The 18314-nt window shown below is 50.8% G+C and overlaps 5 protein-coding genes; 3 read left to right on the top strand and 2 right to left on the bottom strand.

The window, feature by feature from the left end:
- Positions 1–3462: 3462 nt before the first annotated feature.
- On the top strand, positions 3463–5094 carry RCC_10760 (uncharacterized protein; the record flags this gene model as incomplete). Its single annotated transcript, XM_023775987.1, has 1 exon — positions 3463–5094. One exon carries the CDS (start codon positions 3463–3465, stop codon positions 5092–5094), a length of 1632 nt encoding a protein of 543 aa, XP_023631755.1.
- A 2089-nt stretch (positions 5095–7183) lies between these two features.
- On the top strand, positions 7184–12583 carry RCC_10759 (related to kinesin-like protein; the record flags this gene model as incomplete). XM_023775986.1 has 3 exons in its annotated part: positions 7184–7358; positions 7419–11866; positions 11918–12583. 3 exons carry the CDS (start codon positions 7184–7186, stop codon positions 12581–12583), a joined length of 5289 nt encoding a protein of 1762 aa, XP_023631754.1.
- A 429-nt stretch (positions 12584–13012) lies between these two features.
- On the bottom strand, positions 13013–14170 carry RCC_10758 (related to basic transcription factor 2 (35 kd SU); the record flags this gene model as incomplete). The annotated part of the gene is made up of 1 exon (XM_023775985.1): positions 13013–14170. One exon carries the CDS (start codon positions 14168–14170, stop codon positions 13013–13015), a length of 1158 nt encoding a protein of 385 aa, XP_023631753.1.
- An 829-nt stretch (positions 14171–14999) lies between these two features.
- On the top strand, positions 15000–16527 carry RCC_10757 (related to tetracycline resistance proteins; the record flags this gene model as incomplete). XM_023775984.1 has 7 exons in its annotated part: positions 15000–15053; positions 15116–15324; positions 15392–15611; positions 15663–15903; positions 15958–16073; positions 16131–16324; positions 16380–16527. 7 exons carry the CDS (start codon positions 15000–15002, stop codon positions 16525–16527), a joined length of 1182 nt encoding a protein of 393 aa, XP_023631752.1.
- A 122-nt stretch (positions 16528–16649) lies between these two features.
- On the bottom strand, positions 16650–17894 carry RCC_10756 (uncharacterized protein; the record flags this gene model as incomplete). XM_023775983.1 has 4 exons in its annotated part: positions 16650–16942; positions 16994–17344; positions 17401–17522; positions 17581–17894. The coding sequence occupies 4 exons, from the start codon at positions 17892–17894 to the stop codon at positions 16650–16652; spliced, it is 1080 nt and encodes a 359-aa protein (XP_023631751.1).
- Positions 17895–18314: the final 420 nt, after the last annotated feature.

The following is an 18314-nucleotide window of genomic DNA, read 5'->3' as shown; positions in this document are numbered from 1 at the left end:
AGGGTAAGAAACACTTTAGTAATCTAAGGAAGCCGAAACGGACCGCTACTATTACCGGTATTAGTATTATTAAGAAGGAGCCGCCGGTAAAGAAGAAGAAGAAGAAAACTACCGTATTAGTATCGCTAGTAGCCTCTATACGGTAGAGCTAAACTATTCTACCGCCCTTATAGCGGCGTTCTATATTATTATTTCTATCTTCGGCTAGTTCGTTAGAAGATAAGGATACGGAGCCGCCGCCGTTCTAATACCGAATTAGCCTATATTATTACCGAGGGAAAGAGAGCGTTAATAACACGTAGATTATAACGAGTAATAAGGATATAGCTTAGTAAGTTAGTAAGTAGATTAACGAGACTATTATCGATATAAAGGGTGTTATAAAGAGCGCTAAACTTATAGCCGCCTATTAAGGACTCGCTACTAGTAATATAGCGAGGATTATATAGAGGGATAAGCGTAGCTAGTATAGCATTATTAAATAGTTAGAGTTGTTTTATAAGGCGAAGAGATCGGAACTTAGAGTAACGGTAGATATTAAGCTTAAGCCTGCTATTATATTACTATTAATACCGGTTCTAAGTATATAGCGAACTACTATAACTATTTAACTTATAGGCCTTCCTTAGAACTAAGATAGTATACGTATTACTAGTAACTTCTTAGAAGCGATAACTAGCCGCTAGACATACGATAACCGTAACTATAAGAACTACGGTTATAACTACTATATACCTCCGGACGCTCGTAATTATCCTTCTACGCACTTTTAGATATATAAACTATAGCTTATAGTATAGTAAAAGGGCATTACGGACGGTATACGTACTATAGAGGATCTAGGCCCTATAATTATACGTGACCTAGTTATTACGAAGGAGCGTAGCTTCTATAGCGAAGATAGTAGAATAAATAGTGTTCGTAAGATTAAGAACGAACGAGGCTCGAACGGTAGTAATACAATTATTACCTATAACTTAGCTCTATCTACTACGCTAACACTAGGTCTAAACGAAGGCGTATTGCTTCTATTATTATAGCCGGAGGTTAAGGATAAAATCGATAAGTTTATACGCTACTACGATAAGCGGAGGGAATAGTAAGAGGAATTATAGTAGGTAGCGCTTTAACTAATCCGGAGGTTATTAATAGAGGAGTTTATCGCTATCGTTAATATTAGAGGCGTAAGTAATGTAGTATAGACTAGAGCTAGCGTACGGATTAGATATAAGATTAGAGCCGTTCGCTTTACGTAGGAGTTTAAGGATTAGAAGCGGAGAGAGCGTAGATTACGGTTCTAATAGCTTTTAAACTAGCGGTCCGATTCTTACGATTTTTAGTCGAGCTTCTTTAGCGCATCGAGCTCTCTTAGAAGGTGTTTTATATTATATATTATCTGCTCTAAAACTACGTTATTATAATAAGGTAGGGAAATTTTATAATATATAAAGTCGATAAAGCTAGCTAAAGCTAGCCCTCCGGCCTAATATAGTCTTTAATTTACTATGCTACTAGTACTTAACTAAATCTAGTTAACGATAGCTTAAATTATAGCTCTTAATAAGCTCGAGTTTTAAGTATTTATTTAGTAAATTTAGAGTGTACGGTTATTACGTAATTATATAGGCCGTAAGGTAGATCTTAGGTATTTAGGGTCTAAGTAGTATTCTTAGTATCCCCGCGGTAAAGCCGGTACTAACTTCGCCTAACGCGCGACTATATAAGCGCTACTAATCTTTCTAAATAATTACCTACGTAACGCACGTCCCTTTTTAGCTATATATATAAGTAATTTAGACAATACTTATTACGACTTATCGACCGTAGTAGGCCCCTAAGTCTAGCCTTTAGGATATATTAATAACTCGAATTTTATAGGTTAATATATTATTACTACGCGCTCTACCGTCCTTACTACTAATTACGGCATCCTTACCGTTCCCTATACTACTAACGTACGAAGAACTCGCGGTTATCTTTAGGGATAAATAGCTTACGGCAATTTAAGAGACTTTAGAGCAGGTAATAAGGATAATATTATTAATTATAATACGGCTTAATAGACTTAAGGATAGGATTATAACACTTAAGGATATAGAGCTTCCTACGTATATATAATACGACTAGATAACGGCAACGGTAACGGTAATAGATATAGAACTAGAGATTTTATCGGATAAAGAGCTATAGATAATAACTACTCTTCTTAAAGTACTTCTACGCTATATACTTTAACTCCTTATTTACTTAGCGAACTACATTAATAAGGAAGCTCTTAAAGTTACTAATTATTACCTCGTTTCTATATCGCTTAATCTACCGCTTTAAAACGTAGAAGCTCTATTCGATAGGGTTATAGTCCGGTAAGTACGGTAGTAGTAATTCGAGGAAGTAGTAAGCATCTAATATAGCATAAATAATGTAGTTACTCCGGTAGATTAATATATTGTCTATAATAATAATAGAGCCTATTAGTAACTAAGGCAAAACCGTCTAAACTAGCTAATTTAGAATGTCCTCTATAGTAATTAAGCCTTACTTTAATAGCGGCTTATTTAACTAACCGTTAATAGTTATTATAGGTATAAAGAACTATCGTTTAGAGCGCTTTACTAGCGAACTAGTATCCGCTAGATAGCTAATTAGACTCTACGAATAGCGCCGCTAACCGTTCCGTTCGTTATACGMGCTCTCGTCGATAAACACTAGTTAGTTACGGCTCTAATCTACTAGCTTCGTACGCTAATACGCTCTTAGAGTAGCATTACGCTCTCTAGTAATCCGCCGAGCTACCTTCTTCGAATACGTATAGCGTTTTAAGAGCCTAAATACGCTAGAGTCTATATATATATAGCCGGTATTATCGAATATCTACTAAGCTATCTTATTAAGGTATATATCTAGCTAACTCTTTATAAACTCTATAAACTTACCCTCTTATATAGGCGTAAGCCTCGCTAGCCTATATCGACGTACGGTTAGCGGAGGATACGGTAATCCGAATAGCTCGTAGCTTAGCCTTATAGCGGCGATAGTAGATAGCGCTACCTTATACGTACGCGTAATAGTACGGTTACTAAAGAGCGTTATTTCGAAGGCCTTACGGAGCTAGTTATAGAGTAGTAATTCGAGCCTCTCGCTAGGGCGGCGCGGAGCGGTAATACGCTCGTACGGCTCCTTCGAACGGTTAGAAAAACAACACCTTTTATACGGACTACTTACCGATATAATCTAGAGCGATATAGGACTGAATTAGGGGTAGTAGAGGGCGCTGCAGTACTAATATTAGTAGTAAGGCCCTCAAGCTAGCCCAGCTAAAAAAACGAGGGGTGGCCGACGTGTTAATCAATGAATTATATCGGCCCCTCATTACGCGCGCTCCAAAGTTCATCACGCGGAACGGACTCCGCCTCCACAAACATCTCACCACACGATCGTTCAGACCATATCGGACAAACCACGATGCCGCCAAAGGTGCTGACCAAAAATGGCGACCGCGGTGTCTTACCTGTCACCTCTACGGCGCGCGCTGCAGCGAAGGCACCGGCCCCGCGACTGAAGTTGGAAATACGCCGTCTGCCGCCCGGCTTGACGCTGAGTGAATTCGAGGATGTCATGGGCGAGGATTGGAAGCTGGGCAACGGCAAGGTCGACTGGCGCGAATATCGACAAGGCAAAGTCAAGCAGGGCCTGGGCAAAGTCGCAGAGCAGAGCAGATGCTACCTCCATGTCGTCAATGAGGCTCTAGTGAAGGAGCTGGAGGCACGATTCCTCGCCGTCACCTTTCATGACAGCGCGGGCACGCATAAGAATCCGGACCTCCGACATCTTCCGCCCACTATGGGATTCGCCATGATGCAGCGCATTCCGACGAACAGCAAAATCCGTGCAGACAATCGCCAGGGCACCATTGACACTGATGCCGAATTCATTGCATTCCTTGAGGCCGAGACCCAGCCTATCGTCAAGCCCGCAGCGCTCGRTAGCGTCAACCTGGACAAGGATAGCACGGAGAAAGTTAAAGTCAAGACAACGCCGCTGATCGATGCCATTCGCGAGAAGAAAGCCAACAAGGCAAAGGCAGCCGCGACCAAGGATGACAAGAAGGATGCCAAGGGTCATGCGCGAAAGGACAGCAAGGAGGCTACTGTTGTGGCAAAAGAAGGCAAAGGTGGTAAGCCACAACAGCAGAAGGTGGAGCAAGCTTCAAAGGAGGCTGTCAAAGCACTGAATAAGCAGGTCGCTGCAAGTAAACAGCAGCCACAGCAGCGAGCTGCATCGCCTCAACAGCCGATAGCCAAGGGCCCGGCAGTAGCAGGGAAAGCCAAGAAGGCGGGTCCAAGTTCCAAAGCACAAACAGCCGCTCAGCCACAACCAGCAATCCCAACAGCGCCCGCAGCTGCGACAGCGTCCCAGAGTCCTGGGGCACAACGCCAGCGTCAACGTGGGAACAACGCGGAGGGGATCAAAAAGATGCTGCAAAAAGATCTCGGCATCAAACCGAAGCCCACACCAGCGGGACAGAAGGGCACAGTCGCTGGAGCTAGACCTGCCACTCCTGCTACAGGGAGCGCCAGAGACAAAGAGAAACCTTCAACAGCGCCAAACACCCCTTCAGGAAACACCCCTAAGATTCCCACCGGCCCCAAGCAGCAGTCGCAGGCACAGCACAGTGTCGCTGCGCAGTCGTCTAGCAACATTTCAACCACGAAAGCGTATCTCAAACATGCGAACCCAAGTCAAGGCATGACAGAGATCCTCATCCAACAGGTGCTTTCTAAGTACGGCGATGTTGCAAATGTGACGATAGACCCTCGAAAAGGTACCGCAATTGCCATATTCAGATCACCGGACGGGCTGAAGAAGGCGTTGGAAGCAAAAAAGGTTCCTGTAGCTAATGGCAGCGTTGAACTCTTGGAATTTAAAGACCGCAATGGTGGTGGAAACGCAGGCAGTGGAGGTGGCGGCGGAGCTCGGGGTGGATTCAGGGGAGGACGAGGCGGCGGCAGAGGTGGTAGAGGCGGAGGGAATGCCGGTGGCGGACAAAGTGCCGCTTCGGTCAAAGCCGCGGCCAAGCCTGAAGGAGGAGTCTAAGGACGGCACGCATATTGAGCAATTCATACAGCATGCAGGCGCATGTTCGACGCATACGGTATGGTCGTAGAGCATCCAAGTTGCGATCACAATTGAAAGGAGTGTAGCATGTGTTCAGGATACATGTGTACAAGCTCTTGCAAGCAACATCTTCTCCAAAGCCGATGAGGTGCACGCACCGCACTATTTTTTACGAAGCAACACCGTCTGAGTGGGCGTGGCGGAGGATCATTCGGCCATGGTAGCCGACGGAATTCAACCAAGTGTTCTGTGGCCTCTAACGCTGCGGACAGCTGACAATCTTCCGTACTAGGTAGTCCTACTGGGGGGCGATTCGCAATGACCTTTTTGCATCTTTACGTTTTCATGTCGAATTCATCGTCCTTGCAATGGAAGTAGCGCGGATGGCGGTAAAACGAACCTGTTTGCATTCTGTTGGTCAATGCGATAGAGCGTTACTGTCAAGGCGTGCTCTACGACATGATTACACAATCAAGTGATGTGCCCCTTTCCATCGTTCCGACCAACGATCGGCACGCTGATGGCGCCACTGCACGCTCTGCCTTACAATCTCGATATGATGATCTGGAAAGTCTCGTGATGGGGGAGTGATTCCGATGCCGGCTGCCGAGTGTTGATTTGTTGCAAGTAGATGAGAAAATCTCCATCAGCTCGAGCGGTTTAGACTTTCACAAGCTTCAGCAATCAAATAGCCTCCCAGTCCGTCTCAGATTGGGTTTCGAAGATGGGGAAATGCCCAGGTAGATCGAAAGCATGTCGAAATTCCGCGATTCTGGTTGGTGTTCCGAGTGTGGGGCCGCCAGTCACGTGAGCCCGACGATGTGTATTTACCAAACTGAGAATCCAGAATTGGAGAGAGGGCCTCACCGTTCACACGTGGAGACCAAAATCCGATGAACTCACGGTGTGCGGCCAGGAACTAACTTAGGGCGCAGTATTTTGGCCGAAACGTCGAAGTTCCAATTTCGATGCCTCGCTTTGCTGACCCTGGGCCCCTTGAAATCTTCGAATTGAGAATAGATACGCAGGGTTGGGCTGCGGGAACTTGTAAGCACATGCAGGCAAACGGGATGCTGCGAGTACGTGATGCAGCGGTACCTGGCCGCGGGCAGTGATTGTGCTGGGCCGTCGGAGGGAAAGGACCCAGCATTGACGTGTCAATTCCTTCACGGTTTGGCGAATCGTGACTAGGTTGAGGTCTGCTCTCACTCCATGTTTCTTGGAAAGCGCGGGCCGGAGTTCCTGGATTGACGCCGGAAGGTTGATGGAGAGGTTGTACCGTGCAGCAGCTCTCTGGATTACAACGAATCCTGGTGAATCATGCAAATGGTTGTATATACATACATACATGCGAATAGGACTCGCGACGTGCCATTATTTGTGAAGTGCGTGAAGGTGGTGATTGTGAGGGAGGCTTGACAGACCGAGGAGGGACGACGGCAGGCGAGCGTTTCATCTCGAGATCGCCCGTCCGCCCTGCAGAACAGAAAGCTAGTCGAAATAGCCCCCTGTTCCAGCGAAGCGGTGGCCTCCGGGGAGCGTCCACTTTTGCAGTCTGATCGTGTCCATTTCCAGTCCCTTCACGTCCAAATACCTCGACGACCAGTCTACCGGGCGACCACCGCGAGAATATCTTTGACCTCTGGTGGCATTGACCGAGGAATCGTGGAGTTGCAGTCCAAGCGGGAATCCATCTCGACCAACGATCGCCGCTTTTGACAACCGCCAAATCGAGACCGGCGCTGTTCTCACCTCACCCAATTGCACTTGCATGCGCCGCGACTCGCGCTCTGGGATGACAGCGCGCAGAGCGCTCATCTGGCAGGCTGGAAGCGAACGACAAGCTTGACACAACACCGCACCGCGCCCCAGTGCTCATATCTGACCTCCCCTGTTGGCGCGCTCGATAGCTGGCGATCAGCGACCAACCACCCCAGCCCCATCCGCGCGGCCAACGAGCGCTGAGAGGTGAGTTCTTAGCGAAACGCCCACGCCGACGCACCCTGGTCGCGGCACCACTCGCGGACGGCAGTCGTCGAGTCCACAACTGCAGGGGCTGGTCACCACCATGGACCATCTTGCCGCGAGCCATGCAACACCTCCCACCTCACCTGGTGTCCACTCGCCCATGCACCGGCCGAGCACCGCAAATATGCGCAATCACAGCCGCAGTCAGAGTCGCATGGCCGACGTGGGTAGTCGGACCAGTGACGACGACGTCAATCGCACGGCCGTGAAAGTTGGTACGTACGGAGAAGTTCACCTTCGGAGGCTAAGCAGCTAACATGCGTCGAACGAAACAGCTGTGCGAGTCCGACCGCCGCTGAAGCCCTCCGACCCTGCATTCGACCTCATTCCCCAGCGCTTTCGAGAGAGCACTTGCGAGGTGGTCGACCCGACGAATCTTTATATTCAGGGTACTCGTGACAAGGAGCATTTCATCTTCGACCGCATCTTTGACGAGCAGACTACGCAAGAGGGCGTGTGGGAATACTTGAGCGACAGCGTGACGTCGTTTGTCAAGGGTTACAATGTTTCAATCCTGGCATATGGACAATCCGGCGCCGGAAAGTCTTACACCATGGGCACTTCTGGACCGCAGGAGCAGGAGGATCCCGATGTCAAGGGCATCGTACCTCGAGCGGCCCAAGCATTATTTGAACAATTGAATGGGCCGGCGGCGCGCCCTTCAGGACTTCAGACCCCCAAGCGATACTCAGTACAGATGCCGAACATTGCGGGCGTGGCGCGAGGCGCGAATGGTGCACCAAAGACCTGGGAGCTCAAGGCGACCTACGTCGAGATCTACAATGAGCAGCTACGTGATCTCTTGTTGCCGGAATCGCAAGAACGCGGACAGGTTGCCATTCGGGAGGACACCAAGGGCCGCATCATGCTTACTGGCCTGACACAGGTCCCGATCAATTCCGCCGAAGATGTTCTGAACGCACTGAACTTTGGATCCTCCATCAGACAGACTGATTCCACAGCCATCAACGCACGGTCCTCCCGCTCGCACGCCGTCTTCAGCTTGAACCTCGTTCAAAAGAGGACGGATGTCCCCCCTCTGCCTACACCTAAAGCCGAGAAGCGCAGATCTGTACCCATTGATCAGCTTGCTGGGGTGGAGAATGTTGTGACGATTGACAGCAAGTTGCACTTTGTCGATCTGGCCGGTAGTGAGCGCCTGAAGAACACGGGCGCAACCGGAGACAGAGCAAAAGAAGGAATCTCCATCAACGCTGGTCTTGCAAGCCTTGGAAAAGTCATTTCCCAATTGTCCAAAAATGCCAGCGCACACATCTCATATCGAGATTCCAGGCTTACACGGTTATTGCAAGACTCTCTCGGCGGCAATGCCATAACGTTCATGGTTGCTTGCGTGACACCTGCATCATTCCATTTGAGCGAAACCTTAAACACTGTGCACTATGCACAGCGCGCGAGGAATATACAGAGTAAACCGCAGATCCAGCAGACCCACGAAGATGGCGACAAGCAAGCTGCCATCGACAGGCTGCGTGCTGAAGTCGCTTTCCTCCGCGATCAAATTCGCCATTCAGACACAAGCGGTGGGAGGGCCATGGAGAAGAGTGAGCGGTCTGACCGAATGCGCGGAAGGGAAACGGAGCTTCACTCGCAACTATTGGACATGCAAGAGAACTRCAATGCGCTCAGCCAGCGACATGCCAAACTAATTTCAGAGATATCAAAAAGCAGGGACAGCGAGGGAGGTGAAACACCCTTGCTCAACGAGGCGATTGGTGAGCACGCTAGTGAGCGCATCAAGCGGTCAAATTCCTTCGCGGAGGCTGTCGAGCAGGTTGTATTGGAGTACGAAAAGACCATTCAGAGCCTAGAAAGTTCGCTGTCCAAGACAAGGTCATCGCTTGCCAGCACCGAGAGCACTCTGCTTGAAAAGGAGACTCGCATTGCGTACATGGACACCATCCAGCAGCAATTGCAATCCCGCGTGTCCAAGTACATGGAGCGAGAGGCTGACAATGACGACTACACTCGCAATCTTGAAGACAAGATGGAAGGTGCGACCACCGAAGAAGAGCGCAACGCAACCCTCATTGCCGAACTTCGCAAGGAAGTCGCTCGTGCTCGAGACAGCGAAGTGGGCGCAGAGGAGTATATTTCGACGCTCGAGGAACGTCTCGCCGAGGCCGAGCAAGATCAAGAAATCATGCAGCGCGAAATCGACCGACTTGAGCACGTTATTGAACGGCAGAGGAGCATCGGGAGATTGGACAATCTCCTTGGGGAGCTCGACGGCGTCCGCGGCGGCGAGCCAACGATGAATGGCAAGCGAAGTCAATCTCCGCGAATAGGGCTCAAGACGAATGGTCAAGGCCCGGACCACTACGATCCATATCGAACATCCACAGTCACCGCCTCCAGCAGTGACGAGTTCGAAAAGATCGAGGGTAGCGATTCCGAGATAGCTGGCCAGAACAGGGAGTCTTCGACCACAGCACCGCCTCGCAGTCCAKCCCAAAACGAGTTCATGGCCGAGAAGCTGGAAGATCTCACACAGGAATTCTTCGATCTGCGCTCTGAGCATGAAACTGTTCTCACCGACTACGATGTCCTCCAGCAAAAATACCGCACGGCGTTGGAGACCCTCGCGAAGCTTGAATACGGTAAAGATGATCCCAAAGTTTCACGGACGGTTGAAAATGGCCACGACTCTTTTTTAGCAGACGCGGGGATGAAGGACGAGGAAAAGGCTATCGGTGGACAGCCTTCATCCTCGCGGTCGTTGTTGGAGGAGCAGTCCTCGCAGGAGTTGCCGAGCAATGGCGCAGATCAAGTGAAGGAGCGAAATCCTCCAACCCCTGAAAAGGCTGCAAGCCCAAATGGGGAAGAGGCTTTGAGTGGTCTTTCCCCAGTCGACCAGGATAGCATGCTCCAGGAAATGGAGACGTTGAAGAAGCTGCACGCCGAAAAGGAGGTTTCAGTCACGGAGCTGACCAGAAACTACATGAGTCTGGCTCAGCGACACGAGGCTACCCTCTCCAGGGTTGAGGACTTGAAGCAGGAGGTCCAAAAAGCGCATCGGGCATCGTCTCCTACGGGATCTCCTTCTTACCCAAAGAATTTGCGCAGAAGATCAGAAGAGTTGCTCAGTGGGGGTACCGATCGTGCATCCAGATCACTTGTCTCGTTGAAAGCACTTGTGTACAACAACTTCGAGGGGCAAGCGGATGTACGGGCGACCTTCGATCAGAACCTGAACAACGTCATGGCTGAGCTTCATGGACGTTCTGAAAGGGTACAGACGCTTGAGGCTGAGATTGCCGCCGTCAAAAAGGAGATGGAAACGAAGCAGACAATCATTGCCGGCCTCACGCGCGAACGCTCAAGTATGGCGGCTTCGAATGTGGTGGACTTCTCCGTCGTGGGTCAAATGCGCGACCAATTGATGGAAAGTGAGAACAAGATCCGCAACCTTCACGAGCAGCACGCGAGTAGAGAGAAGGAACTTCAAGAAGAAGTCGACAGCCTCAAGGCTTCCCTGGCCGAACATCAGAAGATGTTCAGTCGAGACTCACTGCCGACGCCGAACCCTGACCTTGCACACATGCCTGGCGAATTCCCTGCGACTCCGCTGCCTCTGAGCAACGGGGGAGAGGTGTCAGAAGACCAAGCAATGGCTAGCGCTGCAGCGGCAGGTGCTTCGCATACCAGCGACGATGACGACACTGTCGCCAGGCTGCAAAGTGAAGTCGCCGCTTGGGAAAGCAAGCACCGCGAGGCGGTTGAAAGCATGACTGCTTCCCAGAACAACCTTCTGAAAACTATTGCGGAGCTGCAGGAATCTTTGCATATTGCGGAAGGCAGCGATGCAACCCGGGGTCCAGTCGACAACATCGACGAAGCACTCGATCAGCAGCGCATGAAGCACGAAGAAATCGTTGGATCGCTAACGACTGAGCTTGAGAAGCACCGGACCATTGCTGACGAGCGCGTCGCGAAACTCGATGAGCTCCAACAGGCTTATGATCAGATCGCACTGAAGGTCCAAGATGAAGATCGAATTCAGGGCGTCACCGAAAAGGAGCTGGCCACTCACAAGGATTTGGTTGCGAATTTGGAGAACCAGCTCCAAGTTCACAAATCGGCCATCACTATTCATCAGGAAAGTCTGGAGTCTTTACAGTCCTCGCATTCCAAGGAGATTGACGAGCTCAGAGAATCAATGGAGAGTCTTGAACGAGAATCAAGAGCCAAGTATGAGGCACTGGAGGAGCACTACGAGAAAATCACTTCCGATCTCGAGAGAGAGCTCAGCGAAGCGCAGGGCAAAGTCACCAACCTACTTCTTGACGCCTCGGCGGCTCTTGGGTACGAGACCAGTGCATCGAAGCTACGAACGCAAATCAGAGGCTTGGTTGATGAGGGCAAAGAGCTGCACGGACGGCATCTCAAGTCAACGAACGATCTCAAATCTGTTCAAGAGGAGCTTCAAAGCGCCATTAGCCGTTCAGTTGCAATGGAGAGCGAAATTGGCGAGTTGAAGATGGTGAACGATGAGCAAAGCCTCAATCTGGAGAAGATGACCGACAAATACCAGAAGAGCTCCATGCTATGTGAACAGCTCGAGGAACAGCTGAACTCCACCTTCGATACGCATCAGGCGACTAGCAATCGTCTGTCGACGTTGCAATCTGAGTCTGGTCAGGCTCGAATCGAAATTGAGAAAGAGTTGAAGGAGGCTAAGTACCGAAACAGCCAACTGGAAGTAAGTCTACCTGCTATTGACATACACTATGGGGATACTGACATGTCGCAGCAACAACTCGCTGCATTCAAGCACATGTCCATGGCCTCCAACGGCTCTGCCAGCTTGAACCGGGACTCACTTTCACCAGAGGCCGCATCGGTCGCTCTTGCACGCTCAAGTTCCAACCCTCCCAAGTCAGGTGCCGTGCTGCCTACACCTCCTCCTTCAATTCCGCTGCCACCACTCCCACAGTCTCCCACCTCTGGCATCCCGCCGATGGAAGCCCTCGATGGCACGGTGTCTCCTACTCGAGGCATGTCGCCGACCGGGAACTCCCCTCCAAACTCACGACACGGCTCCCGTGAAGTGCCGCCAAGCCCTGCAGTCACGCAGCTCCTCGAAGATCAAGAGGCTCGAATTCGAACCATCGAAAAGCATCTTTTCGCAGAAAAGCAGCTTACCGCCACGTTGGAAGAGGCGCTGGTGGATCTCGAGACCTCGGCGAACCGTACCAAGTCTGAAATGGACAACTGGCGCAAGAAGTGCGCCGGGTTGGAAGACGAGCTTGTCAGCTTGCGCAAGGAGCGCACCAACTCCCGGGCAAGCATGCAGGCCGTGGAGGAAGAGAGGGAGATGCGCCTGCGAGCGGAGAAGGCTCGTCAAGCGCTCGAGCTGAGAATGCAAGAGCTCAACGCCAACAAGAAGAAGAAAAAGAGCGGGCTGAACTGCTTCTAGGAGAAGCAAGTTACCGAGCTTGGCTTACACCCGAGAGTGGCTACGAAGAGCGCGCTCTCATACTACTACACGCAATAATGAAACGGAACGGGCTTTTATGGCGCGATCGCTGCATCCCGCCAGGCGTCAGGGACTCGAGGTTGTAACATATGCGAATTTTGCTTCTGAAGCAGTACGGACCAATGCTAGCTCGACTGCGACGCTGATTTTCGCACTTCTTGACGATGCGTTACAAAGTGTAAACTTACCATACCCCTTTTTGCAAGCAACGGATTGTATTTTATGTAGCAATGAATGAGTAACTTGCGGTGTACAACGGAACACACAACTTGTCCAGATTTCTCTATTGATCCCTCATTCGCCTGCAGCGCCTGTGCTAAGTTATGTCACGAATCTGATATGTCATGCGCAAAGCTCCTCCCACTGCAATCACACTGGCAACGGTGTTGCAGCTCGACTATCTGGGGCGTCTGTACCATCCAAAGCCTTGCGCTTCTTTTTCTTCTTCCTCGGCACGACCATGGGCTTTTGCCCATAGTTTGCCATGCTCAAATGGCTACCGCATGTCAAACACAAGCCATCGTTCATTGGCTCGCAGAAAATGCTCAAGCAGATGGAGCACACGAACCCGACGTCCACCACTCTTCGATGACAGAAGCATGCTGCACGGAAATCTACACCTTCGCTTTCGCCAGGCATGATCAAATGATTGCGTGCCGTCTGATCTGGGAGGTAGGCAAACATGAGGTATTGTAAGAATCCCGCGCGAGAGGTCTCATCCAATGCCATGTAAATCCCACCCGTGGCATCGGCGGCTTGCTGTAGGAATACGGTGTCTCCGGAGAGTTTGAGAATGTCAATTGGGATTGCCAGGCGTTGACATGCGAAGATGGAGTTCATGATGGGGATGTATTGGTCTGCCAAGTCGCCGGAGACGGAAAGGATGAGGACGCGAGACGTCAGGCCGAGCAGGTTGTTGGCTTTGGATGGATCCGCGGACATGTCGTTGCCTCCGGCCGTGGATGAAGGGTCGGAGTAGTTGAACTGGGCACTTGAAGCGGCCGTCGGGAGAGCGGCAGATTGCTTCGATATGTAAGCCAGAGCCATGGTTAGAGCTCCCGCCATCATGGTTGCTGGAGTAGCCGAGAGTGATTCTGGAGATGTAGTCTCCATTAGTCTCCGCAGATTGGTGGTGAGCGCATGTTCGATGTGTGCAAAAGGTCGGTATTTGTTGGGATCGTCCGGAGGCGGTCGCACTGGACCTCCATTCGTGTTTGCGCCACAGTTGGTCATGTCGACATCTTCGCTATGAACCCCATGGTGGTGAGATTGGTTGGGGGTGGGAGTTGGATACAGCCATTCGGCGCGCTCGGAGTGACTCGCCACAACAGCGACTCGATTTGCATGGTTGATGGCGATGTGCGCGTTGATGAAGACGAGGAGATTGACAACGACCTTGGATAGAGAGAGGGAGTCCTGCAGCAAGTTCCAGGCATGTGGATTGGTGTCCAGGACGATTGTCAAAAGTGCCGGTGATTCGCCATTATCTTGCTGTCCGCTGCGATCGGTGGCGTCTACAGCATTCATGTCGATGTCACTCCACCAGATGAGGTGCACATGCGTGTCGTGAGGGTCATGCACGATGAAGTGCTGTTGAAAGAATGTTGTCSACCAAGCCGTTTCACATCTTTTGAGTTAGCAGCAAGCTTGCCATTTGTTGAACCATTCTTCCTTGGGACAGACAGGCTGGGGAACGGGGACGCAACGCCACCATCTATCTAATTCTTCCGTCTTCACTTCACTCACTTCCCTCCTCATCTACAGTGAATTGACAACATTTGCCGGGAAAACGCAGTCGAATCATGTTGAGAGCAACAATCTAGCAAACGAAAGAAAGTACACCCGTCCGTCATTCGGCAAGCGCACCCGCGCCCGCGCCCGCTCCCTGGCGTCCGCCGAGGCCATGTGTCAGTCACCTTTTTCGCCGAAATGTACATGCCGCTTGGGCGGCGGCACGGCCTGTTTTGTCACTGCATTTCCTTCCCCACATGCGACGTCTTTTGCTTGGGGTGTGCGCGATGATGCCGAATCTGGCAACTCTGCGCCAACAATCTCGCCTTTCTATTATTCACTTTCCTACTCTTAAAGATCATCTCAACCTTGAGACATTTCTTCACCTTCTTCTCTTTCAACGTACATGATGGCAACAACGACGACAACGACTGTGCTGGAAACGGAAGCAATTGAGCTGTCCTCCTCAACTCACCCTAAGACAGGACTGGTTCTCACGGAATCGTCTGGCCGAAGTGTTGGTGCTCATGAAGCAAAGCACAAATCCGATGTGAACGAGACATTGCCATCTCCGACCACTGCACCCTCCGAGCAAGTGCAGACATGGAAGTCACCACGGATCAACATGTACCGTGTTTCCGTCTCCTTTTGGTCATTCATCATCATGGGAATGAACGATGTATCTCCCCCCAACTTCCATGCAAAGCATCACACAAGCTGATATTTCGATATCGAGAGTAGGCTACGTATGGCGCCATCATCCCTTATTTACAGACCTACTATAATCTCAAGTACTCCATCGTTTCGCTTATCTTCCTCTCGCCATTCGTGGGCTACAACTTGTCTGCTCTACTTAACAATGCGATACATATGAAGTTTGGACAGCGAGGAGTGGCCTTTATCGGTCCTCTCTGCCATCTCATCGCATACATTGTGATAGCTCTGCATCCGTGAGTGCAAAGCTACTTCCAACAACTGAATGGTATCATGAGCTTTTTTTGCTAAACATTCCCATAGGCCTTATCCCGTCTTGATCGTATCCTTCATCTTCGCGGGCTTTGGCAATGGCTTGTTGGATGCAGCATTGAACGCATGGTTCGGCTCCATGGCCCACGCCAACGAAATGCTTGGTTTCCTCCACGGTTTCTACGGGCTTGGGGCCRCTATAGCCCCGCTCATTGCGACGACAATGATTACCAAGGGACATCTGCCCTGGTTCTACTGGTACTACGCAATGGTCGGTGGACTCTAGAATAATGTCAGTACTTGTGAGCTCATCTTTCATCAGGTCAGTTTCGCCGCTGTAGAGCTTGCCGTCGCCGTCCATGCTTTCTGGGCTGCGAGTGGTTCTGCTTTTCGCGACGATAATCCTCGGACATCAAACGCCGCTGGCTCGCGGCTCAAGGAAGCTACCCTCACCATGCCATCGGCACGTACAACATGGATTTGTGCATTGTTCTTCTTGGGATACGTTGGAGTTGAAGTTGCTCTCGGAGGCTGGATTGTCGAGTTCATGATCCGCGTAAGGAGTAAGTACCATTCAAATCAACTCTCGATGAATTTCGACGCTGACACTGTACTAGATGCAGAGCCTTTCCCAAGTGGAATGAGTGCTACGGGATTTTGGCTCGGGATCACTGTTGGACGTGTCGTCCTTGGCTTCATAACACCGAGAATAGGAGAGAAACTGGCAATCATGGTATTTCTCCTGTCCGGCAACATATGAGTGCCATGCCACTAACCATGTCTCTTGCAGATCTACCTCCCGGTGGCAATGGGCTTGCAACTAATCTTCTGGCTCGTACCCCGATTTTACGTCTCAGTAGTAGCGGTCGCACTGCAGGGCTTCTTTCTGGGACCCATGTTCCCAGTGGCAGTGGTAGTCTGCACCAAGATCCTTCCACGACACTTGCACGTCTCCAGCATCGGTTTCGCAGCAGCTTTTGGAGGGTATGCAAAATACAAGGTCCATGCTTGTGTCAAGTTTGCTAATGCTGTGCTACAGTTCGGGAGGAGCGCTGTTCCCATACGCCGTAGGAGCAATTGCACAAGCCAAGGGAGTGCAGGTCCTGCAGCCTATTGCTTTGGCATTACTAGCAGCAATATTCCTGCTATGGTTGTGCTTACCGAAATTGAGCAAAAAGCGAGAGTAGTGCCGTGTGAATATGCGCGTCGGTAATGTTTGCTAGCAGAACATGCTTGACCCAGCGAAACAAGGCACAAGGCCCAGTCTTTGCATCATGTTGTACCGTGCAATCCATCCTTGCAACAGTCGTCACCTGATGTTCAACGTGCTGTAGCCGCCGGCCATTCGACGCTGTGGAGCAGTCTGCTGTTGCCGGCCAACCTTCACATTCGAGCTCAACCCAAAATTGTTGCCCGCATTCGCTGCGGGTCTGTAACCAGTCGGGTTCGCATGGCCATAAGTGTTCAGTAAAGGAGTTCCCTGACGCAGCATGTCGTTCCTCCCGCCAAACCCCTCCGTGACACCCGTGGCATACTGTCCGTACGTGGGATTGGGAAGATGCTGCCGGTTGCCACGGTTTGGCGTAGCGTGAAGAAAACCTTCTGCAAGACGTTAGCGAAGTGCAATATGTTGTCATTCCGAGTTTGACCCACGAGAGGTCTCCACCCCAGCATGGCTACTTTGATTGCGGTATGCTTGACTGTTACCAGGAGCGTAGGGCAAGGTCATACGGCGGTGCTGCTCGCCACTCCCACTGCTCCCATGACTATTGCCTCGACGAGGTGGTACATCTGCTGGGCGATGAATCTGAGGTCGTTGTGCTGCTCCCTGCAAGACATTGTCCGCATCTTGGCCTGCGGCGGCACCAATGTCAAGACTAATCTGCTGCTCCTTCAATTTGTTGTACATGGTATGATGATGTGTGGCAAGCTTGGTTTTCTTGCGGACCTCATCATTGAGCCGCTGATTGGTTTCGATAAGGTGAGCCACGTCTGCACTCAGGGCTGACGATGCTCAGTCAGTAGACTGACATTTGACCCAAGGCCCGGAAACCACATACTGTCAATTTTGTGGTTGAGTTTCTGGTTCTCGCTATTCGCCTCCCGTACTGTATTGTCCAGATGAGTACTGAGCCCGGAATACTTTTCAGTCAGACTGCGCGCCAAGTAGGCCTGATAGGTGCTGTCTTGAGTCAGCATCGAGTCACGTCGAGCCGCAATGCACACAAGCAAGCACGCACATTTCTTGTGCCATTTGGTAGCTCCAGAAAGACAGTCCACGGCTGGCACACTCCATGATAACCGCGGGGCTGAAGCCGCTGAGAATGCTGGTCTTGTAGTCCTCTGTAGGATTGAGACTCGTCACAACGGCGTCGTCTAGGTTGTCCAGATGCGTTGCGCATGCAGGGCACTGGCGCTGGCCATCCTTGGGCTCGCTGAGTCCAAGGCGTTGGGCGCAAGGCAGGCAGAAGATGTGGGAGCAGGTCGTCACCACCGCTTGGCCTGGGCAGACCGACCGGCAGGAGAGGTCGTTGCAATGCAGCGAAGTGTCCATGGCATGGATTGAGCAAAGTCAATGGTTTGAGGTGTAAGTAGTAGTCGGTTCGCTTTCTGGCACCGCTGAGCAGCGGGAAGGCACTATGAGTACCTACCTTCCCATCACGATTTCCATTTGAGATCTCACGTCAGTTGCCATTCAAGGATGAAATGCGAATATCCAAAGATGGTATGGTCGAGGCTGTCGGAGGGAGTGGGCCCTGCACTACCTACGGCTAACAAACAAGCACGCTTCGTCGGCGAGGGGATAGAGTAATGTCTTCAATTCTTCCAGGTTCATGTCGACTGGTTTATTAGCTAGGCCACCAGAAGGGAAGCGACAACCAAGGAGATGCGGTGGGGGAGTATCTCGCACAATACAAAACAAAACAAATCGCAAACGCGGACCCTCCTTTCCTTCGCTTAGTGCAATTGGCGG

This window comes from Ramularia collo-cygni (assembly GCF_900074925.1).
Source record: "Ramularia collo-cygni strain URUG2 genome assembly, contig: RCC_scaffold24, whole genome shotgun sequence".
Taxonomy (NCBI): domain Eukaryota; kingdom Fungi; phylum Ascomycota; class Dothideomycetes; order Mycosphaerellales; family Mycosphaerellaceae; genus Ramularia; species Ramularia collo-cygni.
This window is presented reverse-complemented; position numbering and strand designations above follow the sequence as displayed.